Source organism: Macrotis lagotis, chromosome 7 (genome assembly GCF_037893015.1).
Source record: "Macrotis lagotis isolate mMagLag1 chromosome 7, bilby.v1.9.chrom.fasta, whole genome shotgun sequence".
In the NCBI taxonomy this organism is placed as follows: Eukaryota; Metazoa; Chordata; class Mammalia; order Peramelemorphia; family Peramelidae; genus Macrotis; species Macrotis lagotis.
In genome coordinates this window covers 48157933-48179336 of record NC_133664.1, presented here as the reverse complement: position 1 = coordinate 48179336, position 21404 = coordinate 48157933, and the positions used below count along the sequence as shown (strand labels likewise).

General features: G+C 39.5%; 1 protein-coding gene across 1 annotated transcript in view; it reads right to left on the bottom strand.

The window, feature by feature from the left end:
• LOC141492497 (protein lifeguard 2-like) overlaps nt 1-21404 on the bottom strand; it is a 51795-nt gene that overhangs the window by 14444 nt on the left and 15947 nt on the right. The window contains 5 exon segments of the mRNA XM_074192819.1: nt 9805-9888; nt 9996-10033; nt 18641-18731; nt 18947-18988; nt 18991-19000. Coding sequence (XP_074048920.1) covers nt 9805-9888; nt 9996-10033; nt 18641-18731; nt 18947-18988; nt 18991-19000 — 265 coding nt within the window.

Sequence of the window (21404 nt, the reverse complement as noted above, 5' to 3'; positions counted from 1 at the left end):
ACTGACTGGTGCAGCAACTCTGCCAAACAGCACTTATTTAATGCCTACTAGGTACCAGCCACAGTATAAAGTGTTGGGGATACAAAACCCAAAGTCCCTGCCCTTGATGAGCTTACAGTCTAATGCAGGAGACAACATACAATCATAATATACAAATAAGACATAGACAAGATAAATCAAAGAGAATCAAGAGAGACAAAACTCTAGCATTAAGGGGAAGGGGGGAAAATGAGGAAAGGCTTCCTCTAGAAGATTGCAAGTCAGGGAAGCTGGAAGGCCGATAAGAGGAGGAGGATGATGAAGAGCATCCAGGGAGAAGGGACAGCCAAAAAACCACTGGGAGTCAAAATGGAGACTCTTCTTGGAGGAACAGTTGGGAGGCTGGTCTCACTGGATCCCACAATAAGAACCAAGTTTTCAAGGTATAAGAAGACTGGAAATGAAGGAAGATTTCAGGTGGCAAGGATTTCAGATGTTTTTTTTAGAAGCAAAAAAAAGAGGATTTTCTTATTTGATCCTGGAGGTCATAGGGAACCACTGGCATATCCTCAACAGTTACTCCCAGTTTCTTTAAGTTCTAGCCACAACAGAATGAGATACAACAGTCTCAAGCCTTGCCAGATTGCCTTTTAGGTTTTGACTTCCAGGCTCTCCCTTGGGAAGAATTAACTCTAGTGGTCACTACCCCCATTGTCACATCCCTCCTCTCTTCTTCCCTTGGAGAGAGAACTCGTGAAAAACCTTACTGAAACAGTAAATGCCTCCTGGTCCCCATCTCTTGTTAATGCCCCCTTTACCTAAGCTAGGAAAAACCAATGTTCCCAAGGTCATTAGTGACCTGGGCTCCCTCACAAGAATGTCAGTCACAGGCTCACCAAAAGGAACACAACTTGCTTTCCTGGGTTTAGAATTGTGGAATCTCTCACAAAATAGGCTGCAACAAACTGGCATCTGTCCTCAGACCACAGAGCACTAAATACTCATTCAAACATACCAGAGCAAAGGTCATTCAACCAACAGCCCAGGAAGTCTCTTCTGAGCACCACACAGAACGATAGATAGTACCAATACAGCAATCCATATGAGAGAGCCCAACACAAAACACAAAACAACACCAGATCAGAGTTACAAGCACATTCCACAGTGGTGCACTCACGTGCCACAAAAAAGCCAGTCAGGATGGCAATAATAACAATGGTAGACGATAACAATAAGACTAGCAAGTGGGGTACAGAATCAAACAAAGTAAGGTTAGCAAACAGAGTCACCAAATGAACATGATACCAAGGAAAAAGCCTAACTAAAATATACGACATCGAAGCCTATTTGGACAACATCTGCATCATTTGAGCATACATAGGTAAACCCAGGCAATTTCATCTGGCTAAATGCATAACCATTTCTCAGGTTCTGACCCTATCTTGATGGTATGATCACCATCTTTGCCAAAAACTATGTTCTCACCCATTTAAATCTGACCTTGTAAGGGGGGTCAGGTTGACTAGTAGTGTTACTCTGTTCTTAGGGAAAAGTCTGTCCCCAAGGAGTCTCTAGGACAAAAAGATTAGGCAGCGAAAGTGTTGCTGTGAGATTCAGTCTTCTCCAATCATCTGAATTGGCAATTGGGGTAAGAACAAACATAGGATCTTCTTCATTCATGATTATCTATTTTTGATCCACTATTTAAATCAGAGTCTTTGCAAGACTGGAAAGTCATTGCTTTTATTTAAATTCCACAGATCTGAGCATCTTCCCATTACAACCTGCCTATTCAGGAGGTTAGCTACAGGCCATATGTTATTGAAATGTAATTGCCCAACAACTGGCAATAAAGTGATTGCAATAAATTATCTTTGCTGAATCCCTGCCAAACTCGTAGACAACTCTGTATGTAAGCAGGCAAGGGGCCAAGTCTCTGTACAATCAAGAATGGGGAACTTTCCATTATTCTCATTAGTGTGTCTCACGAACCCCAGGGTTTCTCAGCAGGACTTTGTCGCATTGTCAAAGGTCCTTGACAATGAACAGGAGCATCACCTTGCTATTTATTTCTTTCACTATTCTTCCTGGATGAAGATATAGATAGGGAGTATGCTTCATTCGACTTTTCTCTCAACTGAGAGACATTCAAACTGAGAACATCTATAGACTCAGCAGGTAAGCACAGATCATGGCCAAAAAATAGGAGACAGAGTATAAAACTGTAGGCATCATTTTTTTCTTAATAATATTTTATCTTTTCTCAATTACATGTAAAGATAGATTTCAACATTCATTTTTGTAAGACTGAGTTCCAAATCTTTCTCCTTCCCTTTCCTCCCCACCTCAAGGCAACAAGCAATCTAATATAGGTTATACATGTGCAATCATATTAAACATTTTTCCACATTAGTATTAGTCATGTTGTAAAGAAGAATCAGAACAAGTGCAAATTATATGGTTTGATTTTCATTTAGACTCCAGAGATCTTTCTCTAGATGTGGGTAGCATTTTCCATCAAGAATCTTTGGGAGGGCGGCTAGGTGGCACAGTGGATAAAGCACCGGCCCTGAAGTCAGGAGTACCTGGGTTCAAATCTGACCTCAGACACTTAATAATGACCTAGCTGTGTGGCCTTGGGCAAGCCACTTAACCCCATTTGCCTTGCAAAAACCAAAAAAAAAGAATTTTTTGGAATTGTCTTAGATAGTTGTATTGCTAAGAAAAGTTAAGTTCTTACTTTATCATCACACAGTGTTGCTGTTATTGTATAGTGTTCAATTCTTCTTGTTTCATTTCAGCATATTTCATACGTCTTTTCAGGTTTTTCTATAGTCTACCTGTTCATCATTCCTTATGGAACAATGGTATTCCAATACATTAATATAACACAACTTGTTTAGCCATTCCCCCATTGATGGGCATCCCCTCAAATTCCAATTCCTTGCCACCTCAAAAATAGTTTCTATAAATATTTTATGATCTCTTTGTGATACAGACTTAATAATCATATGGCTAGGTCAAAGGGTATGCACAGTTTTCTAGTCTTTTAAACATAGTTTCAAATTGCTCTCCAGGATGGGTGGATATGTTCACAACTCCACTAGCAATACTAGTGTTCCCAATTTTCCCCACATCGCCAACATTTATCATTTTCCTTTTTTGTCCCATTATCCAATCTGATAAGTGTGAGCTGGTACCTCAGAGTTTTCCTAATTTGCATTTCTCTATTCAATAGTGATTTAGTGCATTTTTATATGGCTATAGATAGCTTTATTTCTTTATCTGAAATTGCTATTAGCATCATTCTTTTTTTAAAAATTTAATTTCCCCCAGTTACATGCAAAAACAAATTTCAACATTTACTTTTAAAACTTTGAGTTCCTAATTATTAGAGAAATGCAAATTAAAACATCTCTGAAGTACCACCTCACACCCCTCAGACTGGCCAGTATGACCAGAAAGGATAATGATCATTGTTGGAAGGGTTGTGGGAAATCTGGGACACTATTACACTGTTGGTGGAGCTGTGAACTCATCCAACCTTTCTGGAGAGCTATTTGGAACTACGCCCAAAGGGCAACAAAAATGTGCATATCCTTTGACCCAGCAATACCACTACTGGGTCTATACCCTGAAGAGATGAGGAAAAGGGGTAAAAACATTACTTGTACAAAAATATTTATAGCAGCCCTGTTTGTGGTGGCAAAGAACTGGAAATCCAGTAAATGTCCTTCAGTTGGGGAATGGCTTAGCAAACTGTGGTCTATGTATGTCATGGAACACTATTTTCTATTAGAAATCAGGAGGGATGGGATTTCAGGGAAACCTGGAGGGATTTGCATGAACTGATGCTGAGTGAGATGAGCAGAACCAGAAAAACACTGTACACCCTAACAGCAACATGGGGGTGATGTTCAACCTTGAAGGACTTGCTCATTCCAGTAGTGCAACAATTGGGAACAATTTTGGGCTGTCTGCAAAGGAGAGTGCCAGCTGTATCCAGATAAGGAACTGTGGAGTTTGAACAAAGTACAAGGACTATTTCCCTTTAATTTGGAAAAAAAAAAACCCAGATATCTTATTGTCTGATCTGGTTACCTCTGAGAATTCTGTTCTCTTTAAGGATATGATTTCTCTCTCATCACACCCAATTTGGATCAAGGTACAACATGGAAACAAAGTAAAGACTGACGGAGTGCTATCTGTGGGGTGGAGTGGGGAGAGGGAAGCAAGATTGGGGGGAAATTGTAAAACTCAAATAATAACTTTAATAAAAAAACAAAAAAAAGACTATTACCTTTAATTTTTTTAAAAAAGTTATCTTATGTAATTCTGCTAATTCTGCTATATCTCATTCTATGTTTCTTCCTTAATGATATGATTTCTCTCTCATCACATTCAATTTAGATCAGTGTATGCCAGGGAAACAATGTAAAGACTAACAAACTGCCTTCTGTGGGGGGTGGGGTGGGAGGAGAGGAGCAAGATTGGGGGGAAAATTATAAAACTCAAAATAAATAAAACCTTTCTAAAATCAAAAAATAAATAAATAAATAAATCTGCAAAGCACAACACAATACACCAGAAGTTACAGAGGGAGTCTTCCAGTGAAAAGCTGTTGTTTCCATATGTCTTAATAGTTTAACTCTTCTGAAAAAAAAAAAACTTGGAGTTCCAAATTCTCTCCCTTCCTCCCACTCCAACCCCCTTCATTGATATAGATTATAAATGTGTAGTTATGAGAAACAATACCACAATAGTCATGTTGCATTAGCATCATCATTAGTAGAATTGTTGATATACAAAGAAAAACTCCATTGAGATTTGTTCTGATCTCAGTGTCCCTGATACACTCATCAGAGGTCAGCAGATACGGTCAAGTTTCAGATACCCTTTGGAATGGAAAAAGCTATCTCAATTACATACACAAATGCTGGCAGAGCTACCAACCTTTTCAGCTTTGTACTTTCAAAGTTTCTAACTCAGCTTGGTTAGATACTGGTAGTAAAGCCATACACTAAGACATATTTCTCTCATGATACTTAAGCAACTAAGGAGACTTTTTGACTTCTGGTGTACACACACACACACACACACACACACACACACACACACAAACACAGATATATATGCATACAGATATATGCACACACACACACATATATATATAAGTACTAGCAAATCTTTGGGATTCATCTGCAATGATTTCCAATCTCTTTTGGAAAGTCATAGCAAGAATCTGAGTGATATGTTGAAGGTCCCAAAGATTTACTAGCACTTATTTTCTTCACTGGGGGTACAATGGGCATGCCTAACGCTTGTTGGTGACATCTGAAGCCAGCAAGGACTTGTAAAAATTTATTTCTTACTTGCTCTTGGGTCCTTTCTTGATTCATGTATCCAAACTCATCATGGAGAGCTTTCATGGTCATAGAACAGCATGTCTTGGGTAGCACCAATTGCTTCACAGTACCATATGTGGAATCACTAATAGGTTTGGGCCATCGTTCTCAGGAGATTTTAGCTTCTTAGACTGTGTCTCTTCATCAATTAGCCAAGCATCCATGGACACTAAGGCAAGGAAGGTTGGGTGAGATTCTGATGGCATGCAGTCTGGGATAAGTCCTCAACTTTCAGCTGTTGTGTATCACTTTTTTTTTACAACATCTTGTGGTCTTCTTGACAGCACCCATGGTAGCTCTTCCTCATCAGCAATGAATGCTAGCTAACTCAAGGTTAGTTAGCATTGCCACCCATCCAGGGCAAACAACATCCAACTTGGCAGTGATCAGAATATAAATCAATGAATTGTTGCATTTCATACTTGAAACTGTGTTCTCAGAGATTTCAATTTTTAGAAATTTCAGGGAGAGTTCTTTTTGAAGCCAGAAATTCCAGATTGTGAATGAAATATTGGGTCTCAACTGTCACTTAAAGCTTTGATGACAAATGCAAATTGTTTCATTTGATCCATTGGTCCCCTGATGCTGGGCTGCTCTTAAGTCTTCCAAGTTGTCATCATTGAGATGCAGGATAAAAGGTCATGTCTGTCTTCAGGTAAAACCTGATCATCTCCCCTTTTTCATGCTCAGGTGAGGTTTCACTGTAAGGGGAACTGAGAACATTTCAACCCCCTCTGAAAGATATTAGTGATCTGTCTTCCACTTACCTAATGAATCTGGCATCTCATCATCCCCCTAAAGTCATATTGCCATCAAACTTAAGAGAAAGATTTCTTGGGACATTGAGACATAAGTAAAAGCCATATCTTTGACAATATTCAAACTCATCACTCACATATGAATCAAATGGTACAGCTGGTAAGGTCTCTCTTTAACCTTTCGAACACATTAAAAAACCCAATGAGAGTTTTCAAGCTTGATCCCCAATGCCATGCTAAGCTGCTCTCTTGGCTCATCCAAGTCATCACTTTATTAAGCGTGCACACACACACACACACACACAAACACACACTTCACATGGAAGAGAGGGCATTGCAAACCAGGGTCCAATAACTGTTTTTTATCTGAATTTTTCTGTGATAGTCACACAACTCTGATCAGTTACAGAGCACAGGGATCGTGTCTTGGCCTAATCTTTCTATAGAAATTATCTCACCATCCCCTAAGTCTCTGCCCTTCCAAACTTACATTACACTATCATTCTAATAAGCCAAGCCTGCACCAAGTATCCAAAACCCTTCTCTACACTGATACTTACCAGGTGATAATATTTTACTGATAACGCTTCAGAAGGATCACAGTATTACTGCATAATACCTAACTTTCAACTAGTTACCAAAGAACAGGACATTAGTTGACTAAATAATTTAGTCAAATCTAGATATTTGTATATTTATATTTATATTTATATTTATATTTATATTTATATTTATAGTGTGTGAATGTTTATCTTCTCTCTCATACCTCCAGCAGCTATTGGACATCTCACACTGGATGTCTTGTGGACAAACCTGAAATCATAGTTTTTCTCCTTCAAATCCTCTTTGATTCCTATGTTTCATAATACTGTGTTTCATAATACTGTGTACTCCCTGGTACACAGTTGTCACCCAAATGACACCCAACCTAGGGATCATCCTCAATGGCTCACTCTCTTTTAGGTACATTAAAATAACTTTTGGAGAAACCACATTTGGCCCTAAATTTTCTTGATTTTTTTTCTTTCATTTTTTTCTTCACTTTAAAGATCAGGGGATTCAGTGTTTCTGCTCTCCTTCCAGTTCAAATCCAGTCTCAGTTTCCTCTCATCTGTAAAATGGAAATAGTAATCACACCCACTTCCCAGGTGCTTAACATATTGTAGGAGGCCCCTTCACCTTTCCCTTCTATCGGTCCACATTAGGACCCCTTCACATCCTGGGTAGTTTCTGGTCCAGGTCTTCCCATAGATTCTCCTTAAAGAGCTAGAAAGTCTTCCTCTATGTCTTGCTCACTTTTCTCTTTGGGAACCCCAGAGCAAATCTCAGACTACATCCCTTCTCAACCATCTCTTGCTCTTGGTCCCCTCCTTTTTTTAAATTCTACATTTCTGGACTTTATCCTTTCATTCCTGGACAATTAGGAAAGGTCTCATCTTTGGACCCTCCCTTCATTGTAATTCCTTGGAGACTGAGGTATTTGGGGATTAGAGCAACACTGTTTAAAAGATGAATTAGTGTTTCTGGGAGCAGCCTAGAAGCCACTGAAAAGAGTTTTCTATTTCCCAATTGCAATCTGGTCTATTCTCCAGCCTCCCTGCCCCCCCCCATTGCATTTTGGGCTCAAATATCATATATATATATATATGTATATTCCTAAGCATGGGATAGCAATTAAAAGACTTCTTTTCGGGGGCAGCTGGGTGGCGTAGTGGATAAAGCACCGGCCTTGGAGTCAGGAGTACCTGAGTTCAAATCCGGTCTCAGACACTAATAATTACCTAGCTGTGTGGCCTTGGGCAAGCCACTTAATCCCGTTTGCCTTGCAAAAACCTAAAAAAAAAAAAAGACTTCTTTTCTATAAAGTTTCCAATTGTACTTACTTCAGGGTGTATAAAGAAAAAGAGCATTCCATAGAAGAGTAACACGAGAAAGAAAGTACAGGGAATCGCAAAGAAGCGGGTAAAATCAAACTGAGGAAAACCAAAATAAGACACTCAATTAGAGAGTATGCAAAAACCACTGAATGTAGAGACACTACTAGTTGGTCTCTCTCCCCATTCCAGTCTAGCTTCCATTTAGTTTTAAAAGTGATCTACCTTGTCATCCTTCTATTTAATATACTCCAGTGGCCTCCTAGAGTTATTGTCCACACGTCTAACAGTATATGTTCTTCAAGTATCTTTTCACCAAAAAAAAAACTCCACATTCCCTCATTCAATTTTTTTTAGGTTTTTTTTTTGCAAGGCAAACGGGGTTAAGTGGCTTGCCCAAGGCCACACAGCTAGGTAATTATTAGTGTCTGAGACCGGATTTGAACTCAGGTACTCCTGACTCCAGAGCCAGTGCTTTATCCACTATGCCACCTAGCCGCCCCTTACCCTAATTCAATTTTCATAACAACCCTAAAACACTTGGAGTGAAAAGATTGTTGCTCCAGTTTGAAGATGGAAAAACTGCTCTTTCCTCTAAAGTATGTTGCATGAAATCTGACCATTTGCAGACAAGTATATTGATCTAAACAGTGGCTAGACAAAAATAATTTAGGACTATTCAAAAGGATTATTGGTACTAATAATGCAGATCTGACCCAATCAGAATAAAACAAAGAATACCTAAATAAGAAATAATTTAAAAATCATCAAAACAAAGTTTTTATAACTACTTTATAATAGTCATTATTTTATTTTTCTGAATTCAACTGATAATCCTCTTATGGCTGCCTTTTTCATAGTAGTAATGCAAAAAATGCTTTCCCAATAGCTAGTACTATTAGATTCTACTCGGGTTAGTCCCCTCTGGGTAAATGGACAAATTTTCTGCATATAAGCACATATATGATATAGTAATATTTTTAGTGTTATAATTTGAACCAGCAAATCTGAAAACATCCTAATTTGAATTTGGGGTCTAATTTCTAATTTTTAATGAAGTGTGTTGGATAATAATGTAATCTTCAATTCCTCCCTAATGCCTCTCCCATTCCCATTAGGAAAGGATTTAGGTAAGAACGTGTTTACACAGTGGCCTCCCTAATTTCTATAGACAGTGATCTAGAAAGTGTACCTATCCTTTGTAGACAGAATGCATGTTACTAGAGAGAAGTGGGGAGACAGAGCTGCCATCTTCATGGTTCATTAGAGGAGGGTAGTGAGTCTGAAAGAGTTGCTGAGTTGGCTGAGACCAACCAGTATCTTGACTCCCAGAGAATTTGGCTAACACAGACTCGGGAGTCTCTTGCTAGGACTTCCAGGTGCAATAGATGGAGAAGGTCTTGGGACCCTGCCCAATCCAGGCTTGAACAGATTTAGACCTGGGTTCTGATGTCACCTCTTGACACTCTAGTAAGGGGGGGCGAATATCTCCCCAAAATATTGCTTTAAACAATCATAGGAAAGAGAAAAAAAAACAAAACCAGTAACAGTATTTTTTTAAAAAGTTAGAAAATTCCTAAGGCAACACACAATCTTGCTATTCTTGCATCTTGATATTAAATCAATCAATAAGCACTTATTAAAAACTTACACTTTCCCAGGCATCCTGCTAAGATCTAAGAATACAAAGACAAAAGAATCTATCCCTGTCCTCAGGAAACTCCCATTTAAGCCCTTGGGTTTTTCTGAATGGTCCTTATAATAAAAAGATGATCAAATTATACCTACTTTTGTCTGTAGCGCAAAGTGAGGCTCCAGATCACCAAGGCTGTTCCTGCTATTGTCCAGACCACTTCATCAGCATGATAGAAACTAAAACCCAAGAAGGATGATCACAGTTCACATACATCTGGAGAAGCTCACACTAAGAAGACAAATACATGACTAGAGGGAGAAGGAAATCCAAGCCTGCCACTTACACGGATATGGCTCCTAGCAGCAGACCTTCCAAAAGGGTCTATAAGGAATAAATGACAACTGAGGTGTGTAAGTCTGGAGAGGGGTCCCTTGGGAACAGGGAGGCTCAAAATACACCAGAGGATGAGAGCAGGGAAACCACCCAGGGAATCTGACAGGAGTTTTGAGACTCATTTCTTAGCATGCACTCAGAACATTTAAACACTGAGAGGGATTTGGAATGATTCATTCTATCTGACAGATCACAACCAGGAAAATAACAGACAGACACAAAGATAACCACACTGCAAAAAGTTAATATAAGGAAATAAAAACTGAACTCTGCACTCACAGTGGCCAAGCCTGGCTCCAGAGAGGAGTTGAGAAAATACCTTGTCAGATACTAGCTGGCAATATATTTGTTCTCCTGGTTTGCCCCCCCTCCCTTTAATATATATATATATATATATATATATATATATATATATATATATATATATATATATAATAGATATGATTCGACAGAAATAAGGCTCCTCTCTTTCTCTTCTTTCCCTTTATTCCATCCTTTAATTTTAAAAGTATTGAGGAGCAAGGAGGGGAAAGTCAATCAAAAAAGCCCATTTGGCCCTACTCTTCCTTTATTTCTCATCTCCCTGTTTTCTCTTTTCCCTTAGGTCAGAGTTTGCCCACTCTGTCACTTCTAAAGAGAACAGGGATAAAGGAGGAAAGATCAGAATATCTTGTGTCCATCTCATCAGCTGCAGGACCCTTCCCTCTTCCCAACTCTCTCAACCTCTACTGGACACTCCTAGTTCCCTCTCCTTCCTCGAGTCTATCAACTAGCTAGAGCTATAGATGGGACCAGGAGGATCAGCTCCAGGAAAGGTCCATTCTCCTCCCTGATATGGCCTTGATACAGATATCAATGGTAGGTTGCCTTCCTCGTAGGTGGCTGGTCTCAAGTCCTATAAGTATCGGGAAGTACCTGCAGCCAGGGCAGATTTCATTCGCTGAAATCATTGTCCTGTGGCCATATGAGTGGGTTGTCTTCATAGAAGAAGGAAATGACTCTGAACTGAGAGGCTTTTTATGTTCCTCCATACACTGTGTTTGTGTGTGTGTGTGTGTGTGTGTGTGTGTGTGTGAGAGAGAGAGAGAGAGAGAGAGAGAGAGAGAGAGAGAGAGAAAGAGAATGTGTGTGCTGGGGAGAGTACCTATGTCAAGACAGCACCTATGTGAACCCATACCAAAAGCTCTAAGGGCTTCAAATCTCTTAAGTCCACATGAAGTTTAGGATCCTGGCAGATGGAGCAAGGACTCCCTGGAACGTTGAATGCATTTCTTATAGGTTTCACATAGTGAGATGCTCCCTTTGAGGTTGTGTAATGACACAAAGTTGGCCTGGGATGTTCAGGAGCCACATCAAATCAGAAATTCTTCTATTTCCAATTATTTCCAAAAAAAAAAAAAAAACTTGATGGTGGCAGTGCCTGCACCAACTGAATGGCTTTAATGGTTGTCAAGTCCACCAGCCTCCTAAGAAGCCAGGTTAGAATGGAGCTCGCCATTGAGTATGAGGCTAAGAGAGAGTTCTGGTTCTTTTTAAAATTTTCCTAAAGTAAGAATGTAAACATATGACTTGGGGAAGTGATAGATATTTCTGGAATATAGCCCATTCCTCTTTAAAGGAGTGAACAGTTTTCTCCTTAAGGGAGTAGGAAAAGGTTGGCGCCTAAGTACTTACTTCTTCCCTTGTCTATCACCAAGAAGAGAACTGGGTTGGATTTGGATTTTTCTGATCCCTCTAACATTGCTGATGTAGACTAGCCCTTAGTTTAGCTTTGTCAATTTAGCTTCTATTTACCAAGTGCCAGTTATATAAAAGACAATCACAAGGAACAAGAATTAGTATACATAAAGGGTGATACCATAAGCAAATCAGTGCAGCAAAAATTACCTGTCAGAACTATGGGTAGGAGAAGAGTTCATGATCAAACAAAAGATAGGAAGGTCCATGGGAGGGTAAAATGGAAAATTTTCATTACATTAAATTAAAAAAATTTTGCACAAAGAAAACCAATGAAGCTAAAATTAGAAGAAAAAGAGTAAACTGATAAGAGAGGGAGGGCACTGAAGTAAGCTTCTCTGATTTCTAAGTCAAATTTACTGAGTCAAACTGAGTCAATTTTACTAAGTCAAATTTACAAGAAAAAAAAGGCCACTCCCCAGTTGATAAATGTTCCAAGGAAACAAATAGGCAGTTTTCAGAGGAAGATATTACAAGTTATCAATAGTCATAAAAATGATCTAATTGAATATATATATATATATATATATATATATATATAGTTTATATAGCACTTGCTATATACAAGGCACCATGCCAAGGACTTTACAGTAATGATTATCTTATTGATCCTCACAATAACCCTGGAAAGTAGGTGCTATTATCCCCATTTTACAGATAAGAAAAGTGATACAAACAAGAGTTAAGTGACTTGCCCAGCTTCCCAGAGTTAGTATCTGAGGCCATATTTGAACTATAGTATTCCTGACTCCAGGCTACACCAATCCTCTATTACACCTAGCTGCCCCTAGAGAAAATGAAAATGAAAACAAGTCTGAGGAATCTCACACTAATCGGACTGTGGAAGAAGACAAAAAGGGAAAATGACAAATACTTGAGGGGCTGTGGGAAAACAAATCCACTAATGCATTGTTGGTGGAACTGTGAACCAGTCCTTCCCCTCTGGAAAGTATTTTGGAAAATTGTTGTTAAACAACCCCTTTGATCTATGATCTATAGCCCAAAATGATTAAAAAAGAAAGAGGACAATGACTCATATGTTACAAAACTATTTACAGCAGTTCTTTTAGTGGCAGCAAAGAACTGGAAACTGAGAGGGTGCCTATCAATTGAGGAATGGCTGAACAAGTTATGGTTTAGGTGCAATAAGAAATTGGTGAAAGGAATGGTTTCAGAAAAGTTTATGGAAGACTTGCATGATTGAAGCAAAGCAGAATCAGGAGAACAATCCAAATACGATAACAGCAATTTTGTAAATAAAATCAACTCTGAAAGACCTAGTAACTGATCAACACAATGATCAACCATAATCTCAAAGGTCTTATGATGAAACATGCTATCCACTTTCAGATAAGAGAGTTGATAGATTCAGAGACCAAAATAAAGCTGGTTTCCTTCCCTTTTTGGGGGGGGGACACATGGTTAGCATAGTAATTTGTTTTGCATGACTTATCACATTTGTAATGGGTTTCATTTTTTTCCTTGCCTTGAAAATAAAATAAAAAAACTGAATAAATTGAATAAACAAATGAAATAACAAGTAGTAAGTAGAGTCATTTATCGAAACAAAACAGAAACAGAAATTCTATAGATTAGAATATTCCAAAAGATACATAAGAAGGAATGAGGTCTTTAAATAGGAGTGAAATAGGGTCTCAACTCAACCAAAAGACAGACTCCAATTTTACCGAAGTGAAATCTCTCTCTAAAGTCTCTAGGAAGGGCAAGTTAGAATCAGGGATATGTTGATAAGTCAGCTTCTCCTACATGTCTATAGTTTCCAACGTCCTCTAAAGTGACCTCCTAAAGAACATTCTCTCTGCCAATCTGGAGGTTCAACTCCTTCTGTACAAAGTAAATTAACAGCAAAGAACCAGTAACTTTGAGGTATATCTCCCTAAGCATTTTCCTGGAGAAGCACAGAGCATTTTACTGGAGAGGCACAGAATCTTAAAACTTTAAAACTGACTGCATTTTTCAGTCTCATGTGACTTTGGGGGGCGGGGGCAATAAGCCAACATTATTTCGCCTTTTTTCTGCCTTTCCCCCATCACTTTAACTCAATGGTCTCTTTCCAGAAAGTCTTTCTTGATCACCAATGACCATCCTGACAGTTACACCTAGATCGGGGCCCTGTCCAACAAAGCGGGTAGCATGTCCAGGTGAAGAGGCTGCTTCTGGAAGCACCTGATCATATCATGCATGAGTATGCTCACCAATCTACTTTTGGTTGACTGCTGGACCAGAAGCGGGTGTGCAGATAAAAGATTCCCAGAAGAATAGTTGCTGTCTTTGAATGAGGAGGCAAGGACTACTGTCCTCTGGAGGGGAAGGGAGGGTTAGCACCAGCAGCCTCTGCTCCCCACCCACGCTGACATGATGGCATAAGCTCTTTGCCCAAGGATGCAAGTCCATGGCCCAGTTGACCACTGGAGCAGCACCTGGGAATGATGGAGGAGACCCAACCTAGCAGTAATCAAGGTGAGACCATCAATTAGCCTTGCTCTGGGGGAAATGACTTGTCAGAGCGAGTGGGGGTTGGGATAGAAACCTCCAGTTTATAAAGGCCACACACCATGTTTATCTGAGGAGAGATTAGCTGACAAAGCTGAGAATCAGTAGTATGTCATTCTTTGTTCAACAAAGGAGGTTTTATCTGGCATTGCCAGCTGGGAATTGGCTGATGTTTGACATTCATCAGCAAGTTCATGGATTCTGTTAGGGTCTGTTTCTGAATTTGTAAAGGTACACTAGGATCAGTCTTTGGAACATCCCCGACATGCATACTCCCTTGCCTGGACTTCTGCCATGGAGCCCTAGCTAACAGTATTTGTCCCCTACCCCCTTTTTCCTCTCCAGTCCCATTCTACCCCCTTTTTCAATACTCCCTTTCTCCATCCCCCCCCCCCCCCCGCCCCAAACAAATACTTAACATCTGGCAGGATCCTGAGTTATTGAAGCAGCCTTGGGCCATCAGTGCCACCCAGTGGCAAATTCAAGTACCTATTGATTCATTTTCCCTTGCTTTTCTCAGGGACATCCCCCACCCTTTTCCTGTCTTATTACTCATAGTCCAAGGCTATCTCTTTCTCCCCTGTGCAAGCATATTCTCTTGAATTTCCTTTCTCTTTAATACAAGGCAACAAACATTTGCCAAGCCCCTATTCTAGAGAGGGCACGATGCCAGATGATGGGTCTACCAACCATTGGGCCACTGTCTCCTTCTTTGACCCAGGGATCTCAGGAAAATCTCTATGCACCCTCTAAGATCCATGGTCTTTCTCCATACTGACCACAAGACCTCCCGGTGCCCTGGAGTCTCTCTTTCCTAAGGGATGAGCCAAACAGTCTGTCTATAGTCTGTCTAGTGGATATGTGTTTATGTCTCAGCCTTTCAGTTCCTCACAATTGACCAGTTTCATCCCTGTTCAGGTGTCCCATAAATTAAAAAAAATTCATATAACTTTCACTTGAAAAAGTCTCATGTTTCTCCTCCCTTTCTGTGCCAGATTCACAGTCCTCACTACCCATTCATTTCTTTCTGAGCCATTCAGGATTCTCTGGATTCTCAAGTTTACAAACATCTGCTGAATCCAGTAACACTGGTGGGGACCATCCCACTCAATTGATCTGCAGCTTTTGGCACTGTGGACTAGCAGTTCTCACAAGGTAGTCTGATGACCCAAGGACAACTTGAGGTCAAAACTATTTTCATAAGAATACTAAAATGTTTTCCTATCTAATACAATAAATCTCAATAAATGTAGTTCAAGTAAACCAAAAGCTCTGAGATCTTCAGTGCTTTTTAAGAGGATAAAGAGGTCCTGACCTCAAAACGTTGGAGAACAACTGCAATAGACAATCTCCTCCTTTTTTCTCCTGCTTCTCCTCTTCTGATTGCTCCTTAATGGAACAATTAAAAACTCTTACTGATGAAGTAGCTCGGCCAGGGGGCTGGCTAAATCAAATTCCCTTGCTCAGGGCTTTAGTATAACCTGAAGGGGCTCTTCCATAGGGTGACTCCAGACAGCTGAGAGAGCTGTAAGAGTCCAGAGCCTACACTGGTGGAATGGAAAGCCTGCAGAGGATATTCCCCCCACCCTATGGGCCAAACTTTTAAAATAGCATCAGCAGAATATTTACCATAATGTTATCATGGATATAGCAAAACCCTTGAGAAGTGTACCTACCCAATACAGGATCCTCATCTTCAACAAGCTGGCTAACAGCTGCAAACTCTAAACTCCCATCTCCATCTCTGCTTCCCGCTTCTGCCTCCCAGATACACCTTTTCCAGGAAGCTTCCCTTGGTTCCTTCTCTCTCTTCTCCTCAATTCTTCTAATCTTTGTTTATTTGCACATGTTACTCTTGTTCCCTGGCCCCACTCTCTAGGACTGGAGGAGTTTGTGGGTGTCTCTTTTCTCTCCCATCAGCTCAAGCTCCCACTGGCTGTGTAATGCTCTTTGTAAGGGGGATGGTGACTGACACACCACTTACACGTAAATACTTGACACCAGTTGGCTTTTACAAAAGGATATTTACTTCAGAGTCAGCCCCAGCAAACATACAAACATTTTTCCCAGGAGCCCCGGGGCTATTCTTCCTTTCCCTTGGTGTCTGGGGACAAAGTAGGTTCATAACTTAGTTGAGTGCTTCTAGAGCATCAGTCCTACCAGACTCTGCAAGGTTGCTGCCAAAGATAGGTCCTTGTTCTCCAGGACACTGATACCCCAGCTGGCTGGAAAAGCTTGGCCTGGACTCTGACTTCCAGAATCTTGGGACTTCCTTCTAAGAGTAAGGGAGTCCCAGGGGTCCCCCAAGAAGAAAGGAGGCAACACGAAGAGAGATAAAATAGTTGGACCTCCGCTGTTATTCAGAGCCTCCTAAATGTCCACACCTGACATAGCCTCTCCAAGAGCAATGTTTCTAGGAGCCTCCAAATTGAAACACCAGAAAGTTTGCTGTTATAGGTTTTACATGTGTAGGGACTAATATATTTACCCACATATATCACAAGCAGAATCTAAATCTCTTATCAATCAAATGTTCTTGCATTTGACCCTAACCATAGTCTTGCTAATAGCAGGAGCTGAATAAACGTATGTGGGGTTGAACTGAAATGAGTGATGCTCCTATATTGAGAAACAGAAATTGTTTACATTTTAATGTGAAAATCAGGGAGATAGGCCTCTGAAATTTTTGAAGATTCCCAAAAACCCTTTCAGAAAATCTTCATTCTCCTTTTGATAAGCCTGTTCTTTCCTCAAAATGCAATATCCAATATTATTTTTCTATTTTGCTTAATTAGAAATATTCCAAGATTTCTTTTGCCATAATCCACTACAAATGGAAAATATTTCTAGCACATTAACAGATTAGATTTTTATGGTGTGACCTAGTAACCTAAGTAATATTTATGGCATTCTTTCTGCAAACTGTGACCCCAAAACTCAAGCAGTGAATTTATATGATCCAGGGTCAATGCTGGGGTAGGAGGTTTCTTCTAAATTATTCTCTTTGGCTTGTGCCTGAACCCAGAGTTTCCCTTAGGAACCCTATGATGTGGATCATTTCACCGACCATACCAGGTTGCCCCCTGGGGCTATCAGAATATACTTTAGGTTTGAGTCACCAAACTTGCAGGTAAAGGAGTCCAGGTCCCAATTCAACAACACAAGCTAACAATATCAACTAAAGAACAAATTTTACCACCCTTTATTTCCCTCCACAAAAGGAATTAAAAAAACATATGGAATCCCCAAGAGCTTCAGCTGTTCCCTGCCCCCCACTTTCCAATCCCCCCCCCCAAACTTCCCAGAGACTGACTCTTTTCCTAGGCCCGTGTTGCAGCTCAGGACACCTGCATCCTAACCTTGCCTAGAATCAGGAATTCTGGTTCACCTCTGGTCATTCCCTCTATTCTACCCCTCCATATAAAGTGATTCATTAAAGTGCCTTTATCACAACAAAAACATTGCTTTTTGAACCTTATTCAGTGATAAAGACTTGTCAAAATACATATCACGGGGAGAGTCAGTCTTCTCAGCCTGTAGCATTGGGGATGATGCAACAACGACTTGATGCTATTAGAAAGTCCCAAAAGTCTAACGAGAAATGCTATTTTATAAGCAAATTTATTACTAAATACATGAATGTCTTAAGTTCATAAATAAGTTCAATTAATTTCTCTCAAACAATGAGTATCTACAATCTGATTTTAATGAGTCTGACATCTCTAAAAATGAGGAGGAGCAGTGACACTTTTATGTCACTTCTGTACAGGTCACAAGAAAGAAAACACACATACACAAACACATTTCATTCAATAGGGAAAGAGGGGAGAAAAGGGAGAGGGGGAAATTTGATAAAAGAAAGGATTAGTCCTGACTAAAACCTGCTCTTAAGGATGAACAATAATCTTTATAGTTCTTTCTGAGGTGTCAAAGTTTGGGAATGTGAGGGGTGCCCATTAACTGGGCAGTAGCTGAAGAAGTTTTAGAACATGAATGTGATGGAACACTACTGTCTAAATGTAAAAACCAACCAAAATTCCAGAGAACTAATGAGGAAACATGCTATTCCCACTTCTTAATAGAAAAGTTAAGTGTTCATAATAAAGAATGAAACAAATATTTGTTTGGACATGGCCAAGGTGGGCATTTATTTTGATTTACTATACATATCTGGGATGAGTTTTATTTTTCCTGGGGAATGGGAGTTGGGGAGGAAGGGGAAGAAGGCAAATCTTGGCTGAATAAAACAAATAAAATAGATTTTAAAAATAAGACAAATCTGATAACATACGATTTATCCCAGGGGTTGGATATATGACATAAGTCTTAAAGATTATTACTTACAAAAATGAAGAGCAAAATGAAATTCCCTGGCACTTTACGACGGGCATCTTCAAAGCAAGCTAGCATAATGATTAGGACAAAAAGAGCTGGGCTAAAAGACAACATTAAACTGCGTTACTAATATCTAAAAACATTACAAGATAGTCAACAACATGTTGTGCTAGTTAAATGTGATGGCTATTTAATATATTAAATAATTTTCATGTAAAAGTATCACAAAAAGGTGAGATTTTTTGTGTGTATGCACATGTATGTATATACATGTTTTATGGCAAGAAGGTTTGTGTTAAAGTAGCTAATACTTACAAGAGAGTATAAGTGAACCAGGGATTCAGAAGCACCCAAATTTTTATAGATATGCTATCGAGAAACAAAAAATATATATTAGTATTTAAAAGAGACCTTATCATTCTAAAGCATATAAATAAACAATGAAACAATATTTCAGACCATCTCAGAGAGACAGTTCAACATCATGGGAGGAAAACAGTAAGTCTCAAAAGTGTTTTACAAAAGAATTTTTAATCAGCCACATCCAGGGCCCAAGTCTCATAGAGCCTCATCTCTGTCATCATTGTCTTCCCATGCTCTCTCTTTCCACTGTCCGTATTACACCCTGGTTAGGCTATTGCAATTTTTCATAATATGATCCCTTATTGACCCAATTTTCTCCACCCTAATGCTTGACCTCTTTGCAGCATATGATGCTGCTGGCCATATTCTTCTCTTAGATACTGTCTTCTTTCTGGATTGTAGGGGCCCTCTCTCTCTCTTGACTCTCTACCTCTCCAAATGCCCTTCCTCAATCTTCTCTGCTGCATTATGAACCCCAAGCTTCCTAGTTAGAGCTCCCCAAGGTTCAGGCCTGGGAGCTCTTCTTTCTTATTCTCATTGACTTCATTCACTCATATGAGTTTAATCATCATCTCTAGGCAGACGACTCCAAGATCCATATTTTTGCCTTTATTTTTCTCCCCAGTTCTGACTGGATGTTTAGAATTGGACATCCTGGAGAAAACTCAAATTCATCATTCCCCAGACTGAATTTACCACCTCCCTGTCCCCCACAAACATACACACACACACACACACACACACACACACACACACACAAACACACAAAGAACATAAGAGAATTTATGTCCAAACTGTCTTATCATCATTTTTACTTAAGATAAAGACAGAGTCTGAAAATCAAGCTTATCAACTACATGTTTGGTGCTAACTTTCTTGTTTCCTAATATATATTTTTCCCTTTTTATCTTTTCTTTGGTTTAAAAATCATGATTATTAGATCTTTGAAATTCCATTGTATTCAATCTGCTTACATAATCAAAGCCTATATAAGATTACTGAAAATGAAGCTCTGGGATCATTACTTTTTTGGTTGGTGCATAATAAACTATCTTTGCATCATTAATTGTAGATTGGCAATGGCCCTTACATAACGGATCCTCGGGCTACTTTGGTCACAAAACTATGAATCTTTTGGTCTTCCTAACTTCTTTTGTGATCACAACTGTCCTTTTATAACCTGGGAGTCACCCTTGATTTTTCACCTTCCTTCATGTAGTTGCTAGTGCTCGTTCATTTTTAACTCCATAATAGTTCTCCAATTAAACTTACAGGACAATCACCCCAGATCAGACCCATTACCTCTCCCCCGGAACTGCCACAACAGCCTCCTGATTCTATCTCCATCCTCTCCCTCCCCAATTCACCCTTCACTCTGCTGCCAAAGTAATGTCCCTAAAGCACAGATCTGATGGAATCATTCTCCCTCCTGATAAAGCTCCAGTCAGGTCCTATTACCTCAAGTCAAATACAAAAGTATTCCTCTGGCATCAAAAGCCTTTCACCTGACTGCGGTCCACCTTTCCAGATGTATTGCACATTACTTCCCTTCACGCCTCCTCTCTGAACCTCTGCACAAAATGTTTCCCACACTTAAAATGAATTCACTCCTCACTTCAAACTTCAAAATTCTTGTGGGGTTTCTCTACATGAGGCCTTTCCTTATCTTCCCAACAAGTCGTGAGTTATTCACCTACTTCCCCCTATACATACATGTGTTTGCACACATATAGATCTACATCTGTGCTTATCAAATGATTGATTATTGAACAGAAGGAAGGCAATAAAGATTATTAAACACATGTCTGAGACAATGTCCTAAGCACTGGAGATACAAACACTGGCAAAAAAGTCCCTGCCCTTAAGGTACTCATATTCTACTAATTATTCTACTGATAAGATGGTTTCCAGTCTCTGCTCTCTGTTTCAATCCGTCGTTCAAAACAATGACATACTGATGTTCCTTAGACGTAGATTTCTTTTTAGGACATTTTTTATTATTTTAATATAGTTATTGGATCATTTGCTAGGATTAGAGGGGGAAGAAAAAAATCAATTGATTCTGATACTCAAGGGTGAACTGTTCCCAGTCTACACTTGACTCTGGATCTTCCAGCTGACTACTTTACAATGTAAATGGTGTTGGGGGGGCATCTAAGTGGTGCAGTGGATAGAGCACTGACCCTGGAGTCAGGAGTACTTGAGTTCAAATCCGGCCTCAGACACTTAATAATTACCTAGTTGTGTGGACTTGGGCAAGCCACTTAGCCCCATTGCCTTGCAAAAAAAACCAAAAAACAAAAAAAAACAACAACTACAACAACGTAAATGGGTTTCCTAACACTTCGATTTTACTTCATCAGATGACTTTTTAAATATACTAGAGGCAACCATTATCTTAAAGAATCCT